Source organism: Mauremys mutica, chromosome 6, assembly GCF_020497125.1.
Source record: "Mauremys mutica isolate MM-2020 ecotype Southern chromosome 6, ASM2049712v1, whole genome shotgun sequence".
NCBI lineage: Eukaryota > Metazoa > Chordata > Testudines > Geoemydidae > Mauremys > Mauremys mutica.
This window is the reverse complement of record NC_059077.1, coordinates 76,185,652-76,201,811: the sequence shown is the minus strand read 5'-3', so window position 1 is coordinate 76,201,811 and position 16,160 is coordinate 76,185,652. Positions and strand designations below refer to the sequence as shown.

Here is a 16,160-nt window from a genome sequence, read left to right as displayed (position 1 = left end):
ATTTGTCTCATTGTAATCCATTAATTGGCTTGTAGACATAAAGTCTTCCAGGAGTGTCACAAATCCACAGATTCGTCAGTGCTGGAGTTTGTATTTGGATCTTTAAATTACTTGAAATATGTGGAGTCACATGAAGCCAGTCAAGTCTATGTTAATTGAACAGCTTTGAAGAAGACCAAGAGTTCAGTTTAATCTATCTAAGGTAGATGACAGCTTAAAATTCAACTCTGCTTTGAAAAGTAACTGGAAAAATGGCACATTCTTACACAGCAGATCCCTGGCTGTTCCGTCAGTCAGTGTGCCTACTGATGGTATATAAATGTTTGCTCCTGTTCGCACTGTGGAGATAAGAGGGAGTGGGTTGAATTCTGGTCCTTCTTGTGCATCAGCAGAATTGATTACTACATGCCAGTCACTTACACCTGTGCTGCGTAAGAGCTTTTACATGTGTAACTGGGGGCATAAGACTATAGGTGCTGCAATAGCGTAATAGAGTGATGGTCTGTCTAATCCGGTATCCTGTCTCTGAGATTGGCCAGTACCAGATGTTTTATAGGAAGGTACAAGAAATCCTGAAGTAGGCCATTATTAAATAACCTTCCCATAGCGAGATGTCTTCCTAAACCTTGTCAGTTAATGGTTGGCATATGATCTAAAGCATGAGGCTTTAGATCCCTTCTAAAAAAAGAAAAAAATACCATATATAATCATTCATAAGCCGAATATTTTTGGTAAAAAAGTGAAGCATCAAAGAGTGGGGATCGGCTTATAAATGGGACTACACCAAAATTTTATGATTTTAAACTCTATGGAATAATTGAATTGAATATCTAATACATTGTTGTTTTGTTTACCTGGAGCAACTGCAGGCATGGAGCCCCTCAGCTCACTGTGGCCATGATTTGCCATTCCCAGCAAATGGGAGTTGCGGGAAGTGGCTAGAAACGGTGAACTCCACTGAGGAGCTCCATGCCTGCGGATGCTCCAGGTAAACAAAACGTCCCGACCCGCCAGTGGCTTACCCTAATGGGCCAGGAGCCAAAGTTTGCCATCCCATTTATTGATCTCAATACTGCAGCCTTTTAAAGTTGCAAAGGCTTTGTTTAGTGGACTAGATTGGCTTGAAATGAGTACTAAAAGAGCACTGCTGCAGATCTACATGACATTTGACCCATGCAGTTCACAAAATGCTACACCTTACAAGCCAATCAGACAAATACAGTGAACGATAGTACTATAGCACTGGTGTCAGTCCACTACTGTGTAATTTGATCTCTTCATGCATGTCTACAAATGGACCTCGTAAGTCTCGAGCCAATATGAAAATAACGCACAGAACTGATGGAATCTCTAATAAAATTTAAATAGCCTATTATCACCACAGACATGCCAATCTACAGTGCTGCTTTGAAATAAACAAAGAACAAAAATAATTTGACAGTGATAAAGCAGGTGACATTCCTATATAAAGTCCTACAAAATCTATAACAATAATAATAATCTATTTTCATACTAGTATTTAAAATGAACAATGGTGAAATCAAAAGAAAACGGTCTGCTTATCATGCAGCGTTGAAACTTAAAGTTGTTGAATATGCAAAAGCAAACAATAATTGCGCCGCTGCTTGTGAATTCTCTATCAATGAGAAGCAAGTAAGAGAATGGCAAAAAAATAAAACAACACTAAAAGACATGCCAAGAAGCAAGAAAAAAATTTCCAACGAGGTCCGCTTCATTTCCTGAGCTGGAGAAAGATCTCGATAATTGGGTTGTTGAATGTGGACAAAATGGGTACATTGTCACTAGAACTGGAATTCGTCTGCGTGCTCTGCAAATGTCGAAAGACGACAAATACAAGTCAGAAAAGCCGTCAGTGTTTGTCACATCAGCGGGTTGGTGTACTTGCTTCATGAACCATCATGGTCTCGGTCTTCATCAGCGAACAAAGATAGCGCAAAAGCTGCCGAGAGATCTGGAAGAAAAAAATCGAATCTTTCCGAAGGTTTATTATAAAACATCAAAAGGAATATGCATTTGAACTGTCACAAATAGGAAATATGGATGAAACACTGATGACATTCGATCTCCGAGCAACAGAACGGTAACTGGTGTTGGTGAAAAAGCAGTTTTAATTAAAACGGCTGGCCAAGAAAAAATCCATTTTATGGTGGTTTTATCGTGTTTGGCACATGGATCAGAGCTTCCTCCTGTTTTTATTTTTAAAAGAAAAACCTTGCCTAAAAACATGAAATTTCCTGCTGGTGTCATCGTACATGCACACGAAAAGGGATGGATGGATGGATGAAAGTGGGATTATTGAATGGCTGGAAAAAATGTAGAATAAGAGACCAGGAACACTTTTCAAGAAACAGGCTATGCTCGTCTGGGACATGTTCAGGGCACACAAGACAGATGAAGTGAAAAATGTGGCCAAAAATATGAAAACTACTTTGGCTTTAATACCTGGAGGCTTAATTTCAGTTCTACAACCGCTTGATGTCTGCCTGAAAAAATCCTTTAAATACAGGCTATGCAAAATGTGGTCTGAATGGATGTGCTAAGGTATGGCAAAGTTGACAAAAGGCGGGAATCTTATGAAGCTCGAAATCAATCTGGTCGCCCAATGGGTCAAGAATGCCTGGGTGTCCATTCCCTCGGAAATGATAGAAAAATCATTTTGGAAATGCTGTATCAGCAATGCACTCGACAGGTCAGCAAATGATGTCATATTTGATGATGACACAACAGAGGCTGAGGATGAGAAGGAATATGAGTCTGAAGATGACACTGCCGACGTCCACGATGACAATGCAGGTGCAGCTGTGACTGAAGTACAGTTTAATGAACTGTTTGGTGAATCAGAGAGCGATTCAGACTTTGAAGGATTTTAAGACTTTTTAAAGTCTGATATTGTTCTAAGTTACTTGTTTTAAATATCCATTTACTGATTTTAAATATTGACTGTAATTGTTCAGTTATTATTATAACAGGTTTTTCATTAGATTATATTAAAATAATTCTAACAAAACTTCTGAGTATTTCTTGTGATGCCAACTTTTAAAATATAGCAGGCATTGGAAAACGTTGGCTCCTGGCCTGTCAGGGTAAGCCACTGGTGGGTCAGGACGTTTTGTTTACCTGGAGCGTCTGCAGGCACAGAGCCCCTCAGCTCCCAGTGGCCACAGTTTGCCGTTCCCAGCCAATGGGAGCTGTGGGAAGTGGCACCAATTCCTGCAGCTCCCATTGGCTGGGAACGGCAAACCGTGGCCACTGGGAGCTGAGGGGCTCTGTGCCTGCAGACACTCCAGGTAAACAAAACGTCCTGACACACCAGTGGCTTACCCTGGCAGGCCAGGAGCTAAAGTTTTCCAACCCCTGAAATATAGGGTTGGCTTATGAAAGGGTCATACAGTTTTTGCTATTTTTACCTATCTGTCTTGGGGGGTTGGTTTATAAATGGGCTAATGAATGAGTATATACAGTATAATCTTCTTTACTATAATAGAAGATGTTTTCATTTTCCATGTAAATATTATTTTTTTCTGAATCCTACTAGGCTGTTTGACTCAAATATATTTTGTGGCACTGAAGTTTCATAAGTTAATTGTGTTGTATGAAAAAAATTCCTTTTTATTTTTTTAATTTATGTATTTTGCTTGGCTATCCCCTGGTTCTTGTATAAGAATAGGTAAATGAGAGCACCCAATTGACTTTCTCTCTAATATTCATTATTTTCTGTATTTCTATCTTATCCCCTCTGACTTTTTTCCTTTTTACACAATTCCAGCATTCTTAGTCTCTTTTCATGTGGACCTCTCCCCATGCCACTGATCATTTTTATTGCATGGCTCTGGACCTCTTCTATTTCAACTACATCTTTTTTGAGATAGGGTGACCAGAACTCAGAACTGTATTCCAATGAAGACTTGATTTATTAAACTGCACTGTGATATTTTCAATATTATTTTCTAACTCATTCTTTATATAGTCTATTTGTTTGCTTCTCTAATTTGTCGTTGCACCCTGAGCAGAAGTTTTCATTGAATTGTCTACATTGACTCCTGGTCTTTTTTTTCCTGAGTGATTTCAGTTACTTTGGAACCCAGTAATGTGTACAAATATTTCAAATGATTCCTTCTAGTCTGCACTGCTGTGCACCTGTCAACATTGCATTCGCATGTGCTATCATGCTACTCATTCACGTGGCCTCCTTAGGACCATCTAAAGCTCCACATAATCTAAAGCTCCACATAGTCTTTACAAACCTACGTTATTGTGTGTCATTTGCAGATTTTGCCACTTCACTGTTTTCAGATAATCACTATATTAAACACAAGTTCTAGTACTGAAGTTGGGGCATCTTACTCTTAATCTTTTGCCTGGCTAAAAACTGATCATTTATTCCTGATTTATGTTTTGTTTCTAGGCTAGTTCTATGAAAGTTCTTTACCTCTCCCCCCATGACTACCTAGTTTCCTTAATAACCTCTTGGGAAGGACTTGGACAAAGGCTTTTTGAAAGTCAGTATTATCATATGAGCTGCTTCTTGATTATTTTTCTGACAAACTCCAAGAATTCTACTAGAATTAGAGGTGAATGTTTTCCTTTATGGAAGCCATCCAGTTTGGTCCTATCATATCCATCTAATTGTTTTATAATTCTGTGTTTATGTATCATTCAGGCAGTCCTTTGCCCTGCTGAACTTTTGTTACCAGTATATGATGTACAAGAAGGGGGAAAAAAGTTTGATTCTCATATCCTAGATCAGCAGTTCTCAAACTTTTTAGCAACCCAAGGACCCCCATCTTGATTTAATTTTTTTTGCAGCCCCTAACCCCCCCCCCTCAACCCAAGGCCCCATCCTCACCCCATCTCTTCCTGCCCCCAGTCCACCCCTGCCCCATCCCCCTCCCTCCCAGTGCCTTCTGCATGCTGGGGAACAGCTGTTCAGCAGCATGCAGGAGGTGCTGGGAGGGAGGGAGGAAGGAAGGGAGATGAGTTGATCAGCAGGGCCGACAGACCCACCTGGAGTACCCTTGCGGACCCCGAGTTTGAGAAATGCTATCCTACATTAAATCTGTGACATTGCCACTGAGAAAAAACTTTTTTCTTATGACCAGAGCACACTCTAAAGTCAATTTCCAGACATAATTGTTATAAGATTTTCATTTCTTGTAGCAGTTGTGATCTAATGTTGGATTGCACATCAGGCAGAGTTTGGGTTGTGTGTTCTATTCCTGAGTTTGCATTGACTCATTCTGTTGGTTTAGGCAAGTCATTTAGTCTCTCTGTGACTTAGGGCTAGTCTACACTGCCAACGTTAAAGCGTTGCCGCATTCATGGCAGAGTACTGGGAGAGAGCTCTCCCAGCGCTCTGAAAAAAACATCTCCATGAGGGGTGCGGCTCCCAGTGTTGATGCACTGTCTACACTAGCGCTCTACAGCACTGAAACTTGCTGTGCTCAGTGGGGTCTTTTTTCACACCCCTGAGTGAGAAAGTTGCAGCCCTGTAAAGTGCCAATGTAGACAAGCCCCTAGTTTTCCCATCTGTAAATTTGGGATGATAATACATGTCCCCTTTGAGATCTATAGATAAGTGTGAATATTTCTTTGAACTAAACAAATATTTTGGTTAAAACATGACCATTTCTGTGGAATCTCTCCCTTTTCAAGGCTGGCGATATCTACCATCCTTAATTTACTGTAGAAACCATTGAGACTTACTGAATTTTTTTTTTTTTTTTTTTAAAGTGCAGTGCAGAGCTGACAGTAGCATCTGGCTCTACATCTCAGTCTTTCACAGCATGCTCGCACCTCTATACCTCAGGATCAAATAGTCCACTCAGCACTTGGCTGGATCATTGTGCAGGTTTCAGTTTCATGAAAGAATTTGCTGGCTTGATTTTTTTTTCAGCTGTAAAGTAGGTTGATGATGCATGTTTCCAAAACAAAAGACTGAAAACTAGATTCTAAATAAAAGCATATTTAGGAACAATGGTGTGCTACGTTGGGAGGAAACACGCAGTGACTGAATTCATGCCACCAATACAGTGGATTACACATTTCCAATTTTGGGTTCATATTTGAAAACTAACTTCTGAAATATAAAGCATTTATGCTATAAGACCTGCTTATAACATAGTCCCTGGAATGTTTTTGCTAAATTAATAATTGCCCTTTCCATATTCTCTTCATCCAATACCCAGTTTCAGTCAATCTTTGTTATTCAGTCAGTCTGGACCAGCTGGGTCAAACAAGATGGAGCCATAAAGCTGGGTGTCATTGACATATGGAGGCAAAACCCCTAACTGACTTCAAGACTGCGCTTGATAAGTTTATCGAGGGGTTGGTATTGTGAGACTCCCTACAATGCCATGTACAGTAGCTGATGTCAATCGTTAATTGACTTACATAAAATACAATTGTTAATTCAAGTGTAGGTCTTTTATACCTTACAAAAATTACACTGCACAGAGAAAACACTGTAAAGTGTGTGCGTGTGCCCCTGCCACCCCCCTCCTTCAGAATAGGCCTCCTCTCCAAATGCCAGCACCACAGCCAGCCACATCCTGCTCTGATGGAATGTCCCAGTATGGTGCATGCCAAAACCATCATCACATAGTGAGTTGGCCAGCTACATCTTAGGGCGGGGAGGGCCTAACCTGAAGCCCTTCACAGCATGGTTAATTGCAGACACTAAGGGTACATCTATACTGCAATTAAAAACCCATGCGTGACCTGTGCCAGCTGACTCAGGGTCGTGGGGCTTGGGCTAAGGGGCTGTTTAATTTCAGTGTAGACAGATTCAGGCTGGAACCCAGGCTCTAGAACCCTGTGAGGTAGGAAGGTCCCAGAGCTCAGGCTGCAGCCCAAACTCAAACATCTGCATCACAATTAATCTGAGCCTCTCAAGCCTGAGTCATCTGGCATGGGCCATCCACAGGTATCTAGCTGCAGTGTGGACATACCATTAGACCACGGTGCTGAAATAAAAAGATTTTACCATTTTAGGCCCTTATTTGGAGAGGTGAGGGTGTGAACATCAGCAGTGCCACTGAGACCGATGGGAGTTGCAGATGCTCAGCAACTCTCGGTGTAGGTCACCTTTTAAACAAACACTTTCAAAAATCTTTCGATAGGCATCTTTAAAAGGAGAATCTCCACTCCTGTTCCCTTTAGTTCCTTGCATTCTCCTTATGGTTTCTCATTACAGGGATACATGGAAATTTGAACAACGTGACAATTATAATCAATCATTTCTAGAAGCAACCAAAACAATCTGGAACTGTTTTAATGTAAAGTTATAGGCTCTTATTTTGTAATATCTTTTATACAAAAGACATCAACATTTTAATGCTTAAGTGACCTTGAGATTAGTGGCTTGTCTACTTTTGAAATGCTACAGCAGCACAGGTGTTGTGCTTCAGCGTAGACACTACCTACACCAACAGGAGAGATTCTCCCATTGGTATAGATGTGCCATCTTCCCAAGCGGCATTAGCTAGAATTCTTCTGATGATTTAGCCCTGTCTATGTGGGGATTTAGGTCAGCTTAACTGTGGCTCCAGGGTGTGGCTTTTTCACACCCTTGAGCAACATAGCTAGGTCTATCTAATTTTCTAGTATAGACCCACCCTAGGACATTAAGGGTATATCTACATTAGAAATACTGTACTGGTCTAGCTCTGTAAGGTAGACATTACAGTGATGGAAAGGGTTCTTCTATTGCTGAAGTAAAATCTACCTCTCCAAGATGTGGTAACTAGATGCCATAAAAACTGTTGCTACCACAGCCATGTTTCTATACCATTCTAACAAGATTTTACTGACACTTCTTTTGTTTCAATTCCCTTCTGCAGTGGCTAAGAAACCCAGGTCCGCAGCATGAGAAACGGACTCTGTTTGGAGACATGGTGTGCTTCTTGTTTATAACTCCCCTGGCGACCATCTCTGGCTGGTTGTGTCTGCGGGGAGCAGTGGACCATCTGCACTTTAGTAGTAGGCTAGAAGCTGTTGGCCTCATTGCACTCACTGTCGCACTCTTCACTATTTACCTCTTTTGGACACTAGTAAGTACTGTTTATCTAACTATCATGTGGTAGGGTGTATGTCATTCTATTACCTTTTTATAGGATTTTTTTAGAGTAATGTCTGTAGGGGACCTATAGGTTTCATCCCAATTAAACTATACAGAACTCTTCCTTAAAGGTACTTTGCCTGTGGTATTTGGTAATAACTGACTCAGAACACCACAGGAGATGGCAGGAGGGAATGAGCAAGCTCGAGGGGAGAAGAGTTCAAGACAGATGTTGCAGGAGTGAACTGTCTGACGCTAAGGGGAGGAGAAAAGGGAGCTTTAAGAGGGATCCTGGCAGCCTTAAAATGGCTGCCACATGGCTGTGGCACAAGAATGGTCTTCTAATTTGACTTCTGACACTTTTCAAAGTGCTGAGTTTGTGTAAAAATGTAACCTTACTAGAATATTTTTCACATCCCTGCTTCTTGAGGCCCCCTGTATTGTGCTGTGGAATTTGCCACAGAATCCACACCTTGCTGCAGGATGGTGCTTCAGAATCTAAGCGTTCATTTATATAAAAAATAGCCCCATTTTGAGCTCTTGTGATACCCCTCCAAATGGGAGCAGAATGCAAGGGTTTGGCTGTGCTGGAAGGTGGCTGAACCAATATAGTCACCCCGTGCGCAGTGCACCCACACTTGTGCTAAAAAACTTCCAGTGCAGCCAACAAGCCCTAAGCCAACACCAGGTTGCATCACTGAGGCTGCAGGCAACCTGAAGCAAGCAATAGCTCTGAGCAAGGACTGACCTGCTTCATTCATTCCATTTGTGGTGTTGGCAGCAGTGTTGCCAATACGCATAGGGTGACCAGACAGGAAATGTGAAAAATAGGGACATGGGGTGGGGGGGTAATAGGAGCCTATATAAGACAGACCCAAAAATCAGGACTGTCCCTATAAAATCGGGACATCTGGTCACCCTAAGTATGCATGATTGCAGGCCAATTTGGGAGTTCTCACAAAAACACACATGCAGCTCAGAAATTTTGTCCAAAATGTCTGCAATTTCTCCCTTCTGCCCTTGGTGCTGTACTTTGCAGCAACTCACCAAAGGAAACAGCTAACATTTCCCTGTGGCAAGTGTGGCTTAATTCTTCAGTTTGTAAACACACTAGGTTGGAAGCACACTAGAAGTTAGGCAGCAGAGTGTTTTTGTATTTGATGCTATCCCTCAGGCTACCTTACAGAGCTTGTAGATTTCAGATGATCACTAAGATACTTCTGTACTATACATCCAAGTCACCTTGAAAGCCCAACTGGGGCCTGATTTGTTTCTTAATTTCAGAATTATTAGTACGGTTTGGAACTATGCAAAAATAGTTTGGCTAAATAATTAGATTTTCATTATTCTTGGTGCATGGACTCCTGTGGGTGCCCATTAAATAACTACTGCAACAACTAACTGCAGCTACTAAAAACTACTTGGGTAGGGCCATTCTTAACAACAGCAACATTTAAAAATCACTTATTCGTTTTAAAAAAGGGTTTCTCCTTTAGAAGTATGGAATGAGAAGTGTGTGTGTGTGTGTGTCTTTCAAAAATTTGGTAAGTGCTTAGATATTATGGTGATGAGCCTGATATCAATATGTAGCTCAATCAATTTAACTGAAATACACCATCTTCTTTGCACAGTGGCCCCCTAGTTGTGGTTTTCAAACCGGGGAGGGGGAGAACAGGAGGGGAGAAATCTATATCCAGTTCACTATATTACTCAAGGCAGCAGGAGGTAGATGTGCGAGGGAGGCAAAGTATCTCACCTTGCAGAACAGCAACCACACCTGTGACAGGTTAGATCACAAAAACCCTCTTGGGACTGCCAGCTTGGGACTCCAGTACCTTGCCTTGTTTGAGCCAGACCCACTTGCCTGCTGCAAACACAGATCCAAGTCTGAACCACATCTCCCACAAGCTGCAGGCTTAACTGAAAACTGCCTAAGAAGTGATCCTGTCTCCAGCACTCCAATACCCAGCTCCCAATGGGGTCCAAACCCCAAATAAATCTATTTTACCCTGTATAAAGCTTATACAGGGTAAACTCATAAATTGTTCGCCCTCTATAACACGGATAGAGAGAGATGCACAGCTGTTTGCCTCCTCCTTCCCCCTCATGTATTAATACATACTCTGGGTTAATAAATAAGTAAAGTGATTTTATTAAATACAAAAAAGTAAGATTTAAGTGGTTCCAAGTAATAACAGACAGCACAAAGTAAATTACCAAACAAAATAAAACAAAACCCACACAAGTCTAAGCCTAATACCGTAAAAATTGAATGCAAGTAAATCTCACCCTCAGATGTTCCGATAAGCTTGACAGACTAGCCTCCTTCTAGTCTGGGCCCAATCCTTTCCCCGGTACAGTCCTTGTTGCAGCTCAGGTGCTAGCTAGGGGATTTCTCATGACTGCACCCCCCTTGGTTCTGTTCCAGCCCCTTATGCACAAGGCAGGAATCCTTTGTCCCTCTCTAGGTTCCCCCCCTCCCCTTCTCAATGGAAAACCACCAGGTTAAAGATGGATTCCAGTTGAGGTGACATGATCACCTGTCACTAAGACTTCATTGCCAACTTGCCAGCACACACACATACAAGAAGACTTACAAGTAAACAGAGCCATCTACAATCAATTGTCCTGGTTAATGGGAGCCATCAAGATTCCAAGCCACCATTAATGGCCCACACTTTGCATAACTACAGTAGGACCTCAGAGTTAAATTTTATATTCCTACTTTCAGATACAAGAATGATACATGCATACAAATAGGATGAACACACTCAGTAGATTATAAGCTTTGTAATGATACCTTACAAGAGACCTTTTGCATGAAGCATATTCCAGTTGCATTATATTCACACGCATTAGCATATTTTCATAAAATCATATAGAGTGCAACGTCACAACTCCCATTTTGGAGGAAGTGAATTGAGTGGTTAGAAGAACGAAACCAAGTAGCCAGGACTGGGATCTCATTGAAGCACTACTACACAGAATGAGTTTGAGCAGATCACTTAGGTGCTGTGTGCATCAGTTTTCCCATCTACAATATGGCTGTAATGTTTCTGTACAGACAGGTTGTAAGACTTAAATACTTTTGTAAGGTGGCTTGACATGCTTAGCTGAAAGGCACTGTCTATATGCAAAGCATTTTAGAATACTTTATCAGCAAGACAGTAAGTTCCTCTGGAAAGGCCAAGACTTTCAAAGCAGCTATGATTTTGGCTGCCTAACAAAAGCACCTTAAAAGGGCTTGACTTTTAGAGGGTATTGGCCACTCAACTTCCGAAAATCAAGCCCATCCCAAGTGCGTGAAGTTGGGAACACAAAAAAAAAAAAAATCACATAACTTTTGAAAAATCTTGGCCCGATTATCTTTACTCTTGCTACAGAGCTCCATGCACCTCTATATAGCAAATCTTTGTGGTGCCAGAATAAAAAGTGCCATCAGCAGATCCATTCTAATCTGAAAGATAGGAACATAGGAGAATCTGCACTGCTGTTAGAGAGCCAGGGAAGGAATATTCTTATCACTTCAGGATAAAGTATATGTGCAGCACAGTGATGCTCCTTAAGGTTCTGGAAAAAGTAAACAAAATTTCATTTTACTTCCAACAAATCAGTTTAATTTTCTCTATAATCCAAAACTGGCATATGGGTTATTTACACACCACTACACCTCAGTGAACCAAGAGCTTAATTGGCTGCCAACAGGAGACACTTCTTTGGTAGAGAGGTTCTTAGGGATAGGGTAAAATAGCTTCCTTGCAAATTTAACAGCCAAAGTGTCCCAGAAAGACTATTGCTTTTCTTCTGAATTTAGTCAATATATCCATCTCCTATACACAAAAAATGGTTGTCTACTTCAGTAGGAAGATCTGCAAGCTTTCTATTTAAAGCAGAATTTGACCCTAAATTCTTGGCTTGACTTGCACACTGAGTAGTGCCTCTGACTTCTGTGGGATTGGATAGGGTGTATATCAGAGCATTATTTTAATCCTCTAGTTTGCAAAACTATGTAATTGCTGTTTAAAAATATTAAAAACAAATGGATATCTGAATGAGTTCACGAAGTACCTAAGTGAGCTTTGAAGATGGATTCCCCCAACCCTTGCTCTCCAAGTCCAAAGACGCTTATTATGCCAGTGACTGATGTAAAAAAACATACATTTTATGTAGCACCTCAGGAGTTTCGTGTCTAATAAAATGGCTTCTCTGAGAAATGCAATGGTGAGCAGCCCTCACTGTTACTGAAATTCACTAGCTAACATCACTTGGAAACTGCCCTAAGGCAAGAACCCATCGTAAACAAGCTGTCAAGCTTAACTAGGATATCCTGTGAAAATGTCTTAAAACAGTTCCAGCCTGGGTTAACAATGCAGCTATTCCAGAAAGGACTTGCTTGATGCTGCAGAGAACTAGAGTTAAAATCCAGAATATCTAGAGTTGTTCTTGTGTTTTCTGTCCAGAATTTATGCCCATTCATTTCAAAGAAAGTTCTTTACCTCATTCCAATGTGCTTTCTCCTGCTGTTAGCACACTCATCCATTTAGAGACCTCATACGTGTTCAGTGAAAATGGAGATAATAGGCTATGTCTCCACTGCAAAAAGCTGTGTTTTTACACTAGATAACTAACTCAGTGTAAAATCCTAGTGGAGAGAAGACAGACATAGTAGCTAGCTGAGGTAAACCACAGCTGGGGCATATAGGGTTGACCTTGACTAGCTATACTGAGATAAATGCTGTGTATACCTTGGCTCCACTAGGATTTTATACTGAGATAGCTTTGAGGGAGACATTTGCATCACTTGAAATAAAAGAGCTATCATTTATGTTCCCCAAATCCTCCTGGCAATCTGTCCTGGATGCTTATTTGCAGCTCCTAGAGTAAGGACATGAGTAGCTTCCGTTGACAGTTACACAGCCATAGACTGAGTGTATTGCAAGCTCTGTGTAAATAAACAGCAATACCTTCCTATTGTCCCTCTCTCTCTCCAGACTGTGTGTCATCTCCAGATATAGTGTCTTCATTTCACTCCATATCTCCTGGATAGCAGACCTACAGAAGTGGTGCAGTTGCATAAAAATCAATGACAAATGACAAGGTTTCCGTCATCAGTGTACAGGCAGTTCCCACCCACAGCTCAAGAGTACTATATTATTGTCATGTATTACCAATACACTTCACAAATAAAGGGTCTGATACCTTATATGCATTTAGCACTGAAGGCAATGGTAATTGTGTGCGCAAAAACTGCAGTCAGCTGTCAGTATCTACGCCGCAATCACTTCTCTCACTACTGCTAATGCATCCACGTGAGGGATGGAATACAATAGCTTTTAACACACAGTTATTGCTAAACATGTATGTAAGACAGGAGGTGAAGTGTTCTGCATCCAGTTGAAACTTTAGTGGGTCTTTAGATAATGTTTAGAAGCCCCATTCCCAGTTTGTTAATTTCTGGCTGAAAATGGATAGACACAAAAATGTGGGCCTGTCCCCTCCCTTCTCAGAGGGGACCTCCACTTACTCTCTTCTTATCCCTGGGGTGAGTTACTGCCATTTTCTATCTCCATCTTTTTTTTGCTGTCACTCACCTGCTTCCTGGCAGACACTCAGTCCTCTGCATGTGCCTTCCTCTCTAGTCTCCCGCTACTTCCAGTCTGCTGCCCGGCTCCCATATATTCCTCATCCCCATAGCCTTCCTCCAAGTTCCCCCCTCTCCCCACCCCCACATTCTTTGTACCATGTTCCCCCTCACTGTCTCAGGCCTAAACCACACCTAGTGAATAAGAGTGGTCATCTGCACTGACATTAATCTGGCTTCAAACTCATTCAAAATACCTAGCTTTACAATGGCAACCCCACTTCCTCTTGCAAAATATGAAGGGAAACGTTGGCCATCTTACCTGAGGGCAGTCTGGCTTCAATTCCACTGAAAACAAAGATGGCCCTTTTTAGCGCAAGTAAAAGTCATAAGCAATCACCAGCTTTTCTGGAGATCCTGAGCAACTTAAAAAAAAAAACCAAACAAAAACACAGCTCCCTAAATTGAAACACTTATGCTGCCATGGTGAGAACTGGCAGTTCTGCAACATGGCGCTCAACTTCTGTATCTTCTGTGGAGTCTTGAGTCTGACACATTAATTGGAAGAAAAAAGGTGGGGGGGATTAGAAGCAGGAGAGCATAAGCCTCAGTCATTATTTATATATGTGCCTACCTCTGAACTACTTGCAGATCTTCACAATGAAGTTACTATCAGTGTCTCAACTGTCAGCATTAAGCTATATGTCAGATTCATTTGTTTCCAAGTTGCTGCCAATAATTTTAACAGTTATGAAAGTGGCTTGTTCCCAGATAGGGGAGATAGCTAGTTTGTAAGATTGTGAGTGCTTCCAGCTGTGGGGAGATAGGAATGGACTCTGGCCCAGGTTTTGTCCTGAGTAACTCCACTTCCCTGCTGCTGAAAACCTGTGATGCAGTCTGTGCAACAGTGGTCTCTAGCCTGAGATTGTCATCTCGCTACTATTTTTATCCAACCATTAGGCTGGTAATACATGGGAATGAGTGGACAGCAGCTAATGGGGATTGGTAGCACAGGGGAGCTGAAAATAACATAGTAGTATTCAGTACAATTCATTACAGATAGAACAGTGGTTATCAAACTTTAGCAACCCCCCCTTTTTTATTTAATTTTTTTCCACAGACTCCCAGGCTGACTTCTAATTTCCCCCAGGGGTGTTTATTCTTTGTTTCTAATTTATTTCATTCTAGGACACCAAGCATTTTTAAATTTATAATCTATTCTCTCTTGATCTTCCACCAGGTGTCATTTAGGTACCACTGTAGATTATACAACGAATGGCGTCGGACCAATCAGAGAGTAATACTCCTAATTCCAAAATCTGTCAGTGTTCCTTCTAACCAGCAGTCATTGCTGGGCCTTCATTCAGTCAAAAGGAACTCAAAGGAGACAATCGTTTGATTTTGGCAGTTCTGTACTGGAGTCATGCACTAAATATACTTTCTTAAACCCATGGGCTCTGATTCCATCCAAAACCTGGTACAGTGCTATTCTGGTTTACAAACTCTTTACAGAGGAAGAAATCACTGTTAATTAAAATCATGGATGCTGCAATCATATGATATTTGCTAAGCTGCCAAACATGTTTATTTAGCAGATACTGTATGGAATTCTACAAACTCATGTTAATACCTGCCTTGTCAGTGATGCAAACCCTTTTTTTTTTAATTGTTTAAAAATATTAAAACTATGATAATTAACAATGCAAAAAAAATTTGAGTGCTTTCTTTATTTCTACAGTATTATCTGGATAGGAACCAATGCTGAATATTTTATTTTACTGACTCAAAGAAGATGGCATTACAAGAAGGAAATTGTACTATAGTTTTATTTGAAGGGCATCTTATACTAATCTTGGATTATTAAAAATATTTTTAAAGCGAGTTCTACAAATGGGCATTCTATTTAACAACATAACCCCTTAAAAAGCACTCTCTTCCATTTGTTGTTTGGTAGTGAAAACCTGATAGAAAATATTTTTTTCTAATAAGAAAAATGCAAAATGTGTGAAAAACATCTTACAGATTGCAATAATCTTCCGAGTCAAAAATATTTCATAAAGCAGTTCCCAAAAAAGAACTCAGTTACAGGGGTACTTCCTTTTCATTTGGAAGGAGCAAATTAGCCCCAAATTCTGCACTAAAGTTACACTGGTGTAACTAAAGAGTTACTCTTTATTTACCCCAAGCTAAATTTGGCCCTATTAATTAATTTTGTAAGGGGGCTTTGCATACATAATGAATTAGTAGATCATTAGACATTTCCTAGGAAGCCTGAACATGTCTTGCATAACAATTAGCCTTACTCTAGAAATGCTGAATTTTCAGCTTGACAGGTAAATTTTGCGGAGTATATCAATTCTCTCATTGTAGCATTGAGACTAAGGCTCTTTATAAAATGTAACACACTACATGCTATTATGACCACACTGAATTTTGATTCTGAATATTATTTTCTGCTTTTAACGATCTCCTTTATTTTTATATTTTTAAATCATCAATTCA

General features: G+C 40.7%; 1 protein-coding gene across 3 annotated transcripts in view; it reads left to right on the top strand.

The window, feature by feature from the left end:
- The window catches only part of MARCHF3 (membrane associated ring-CH-type finger 3), a 108,220-nt gene extending 92,605 nt beyond the window's left edge, over positions 1–15,615 (top strand). For 2 of the 3 annotated variants that reach the window (XM_045022205.1, XM_045022206.1), the window contains exons 5-6: positions 7,860–8,069; positions 14,899–15,615. In XM_045022205.1, the coding sequence (XP_044878140.1) occupies positions 7,860–8,069; positions 14,899–15,057 (369 nt within the window). In that variant the 3' untranslated portion in view covers positions 15,058–15,615. The remainder of the gene's footprint in view (positions 1–7,859; positions 8,070–14,898) is intronic. The other variant, XM_045022204.1, reaches the window with a different exon arrangement.
- Positions 15,616–16,160: the final 545 nt, after the last annotated feature.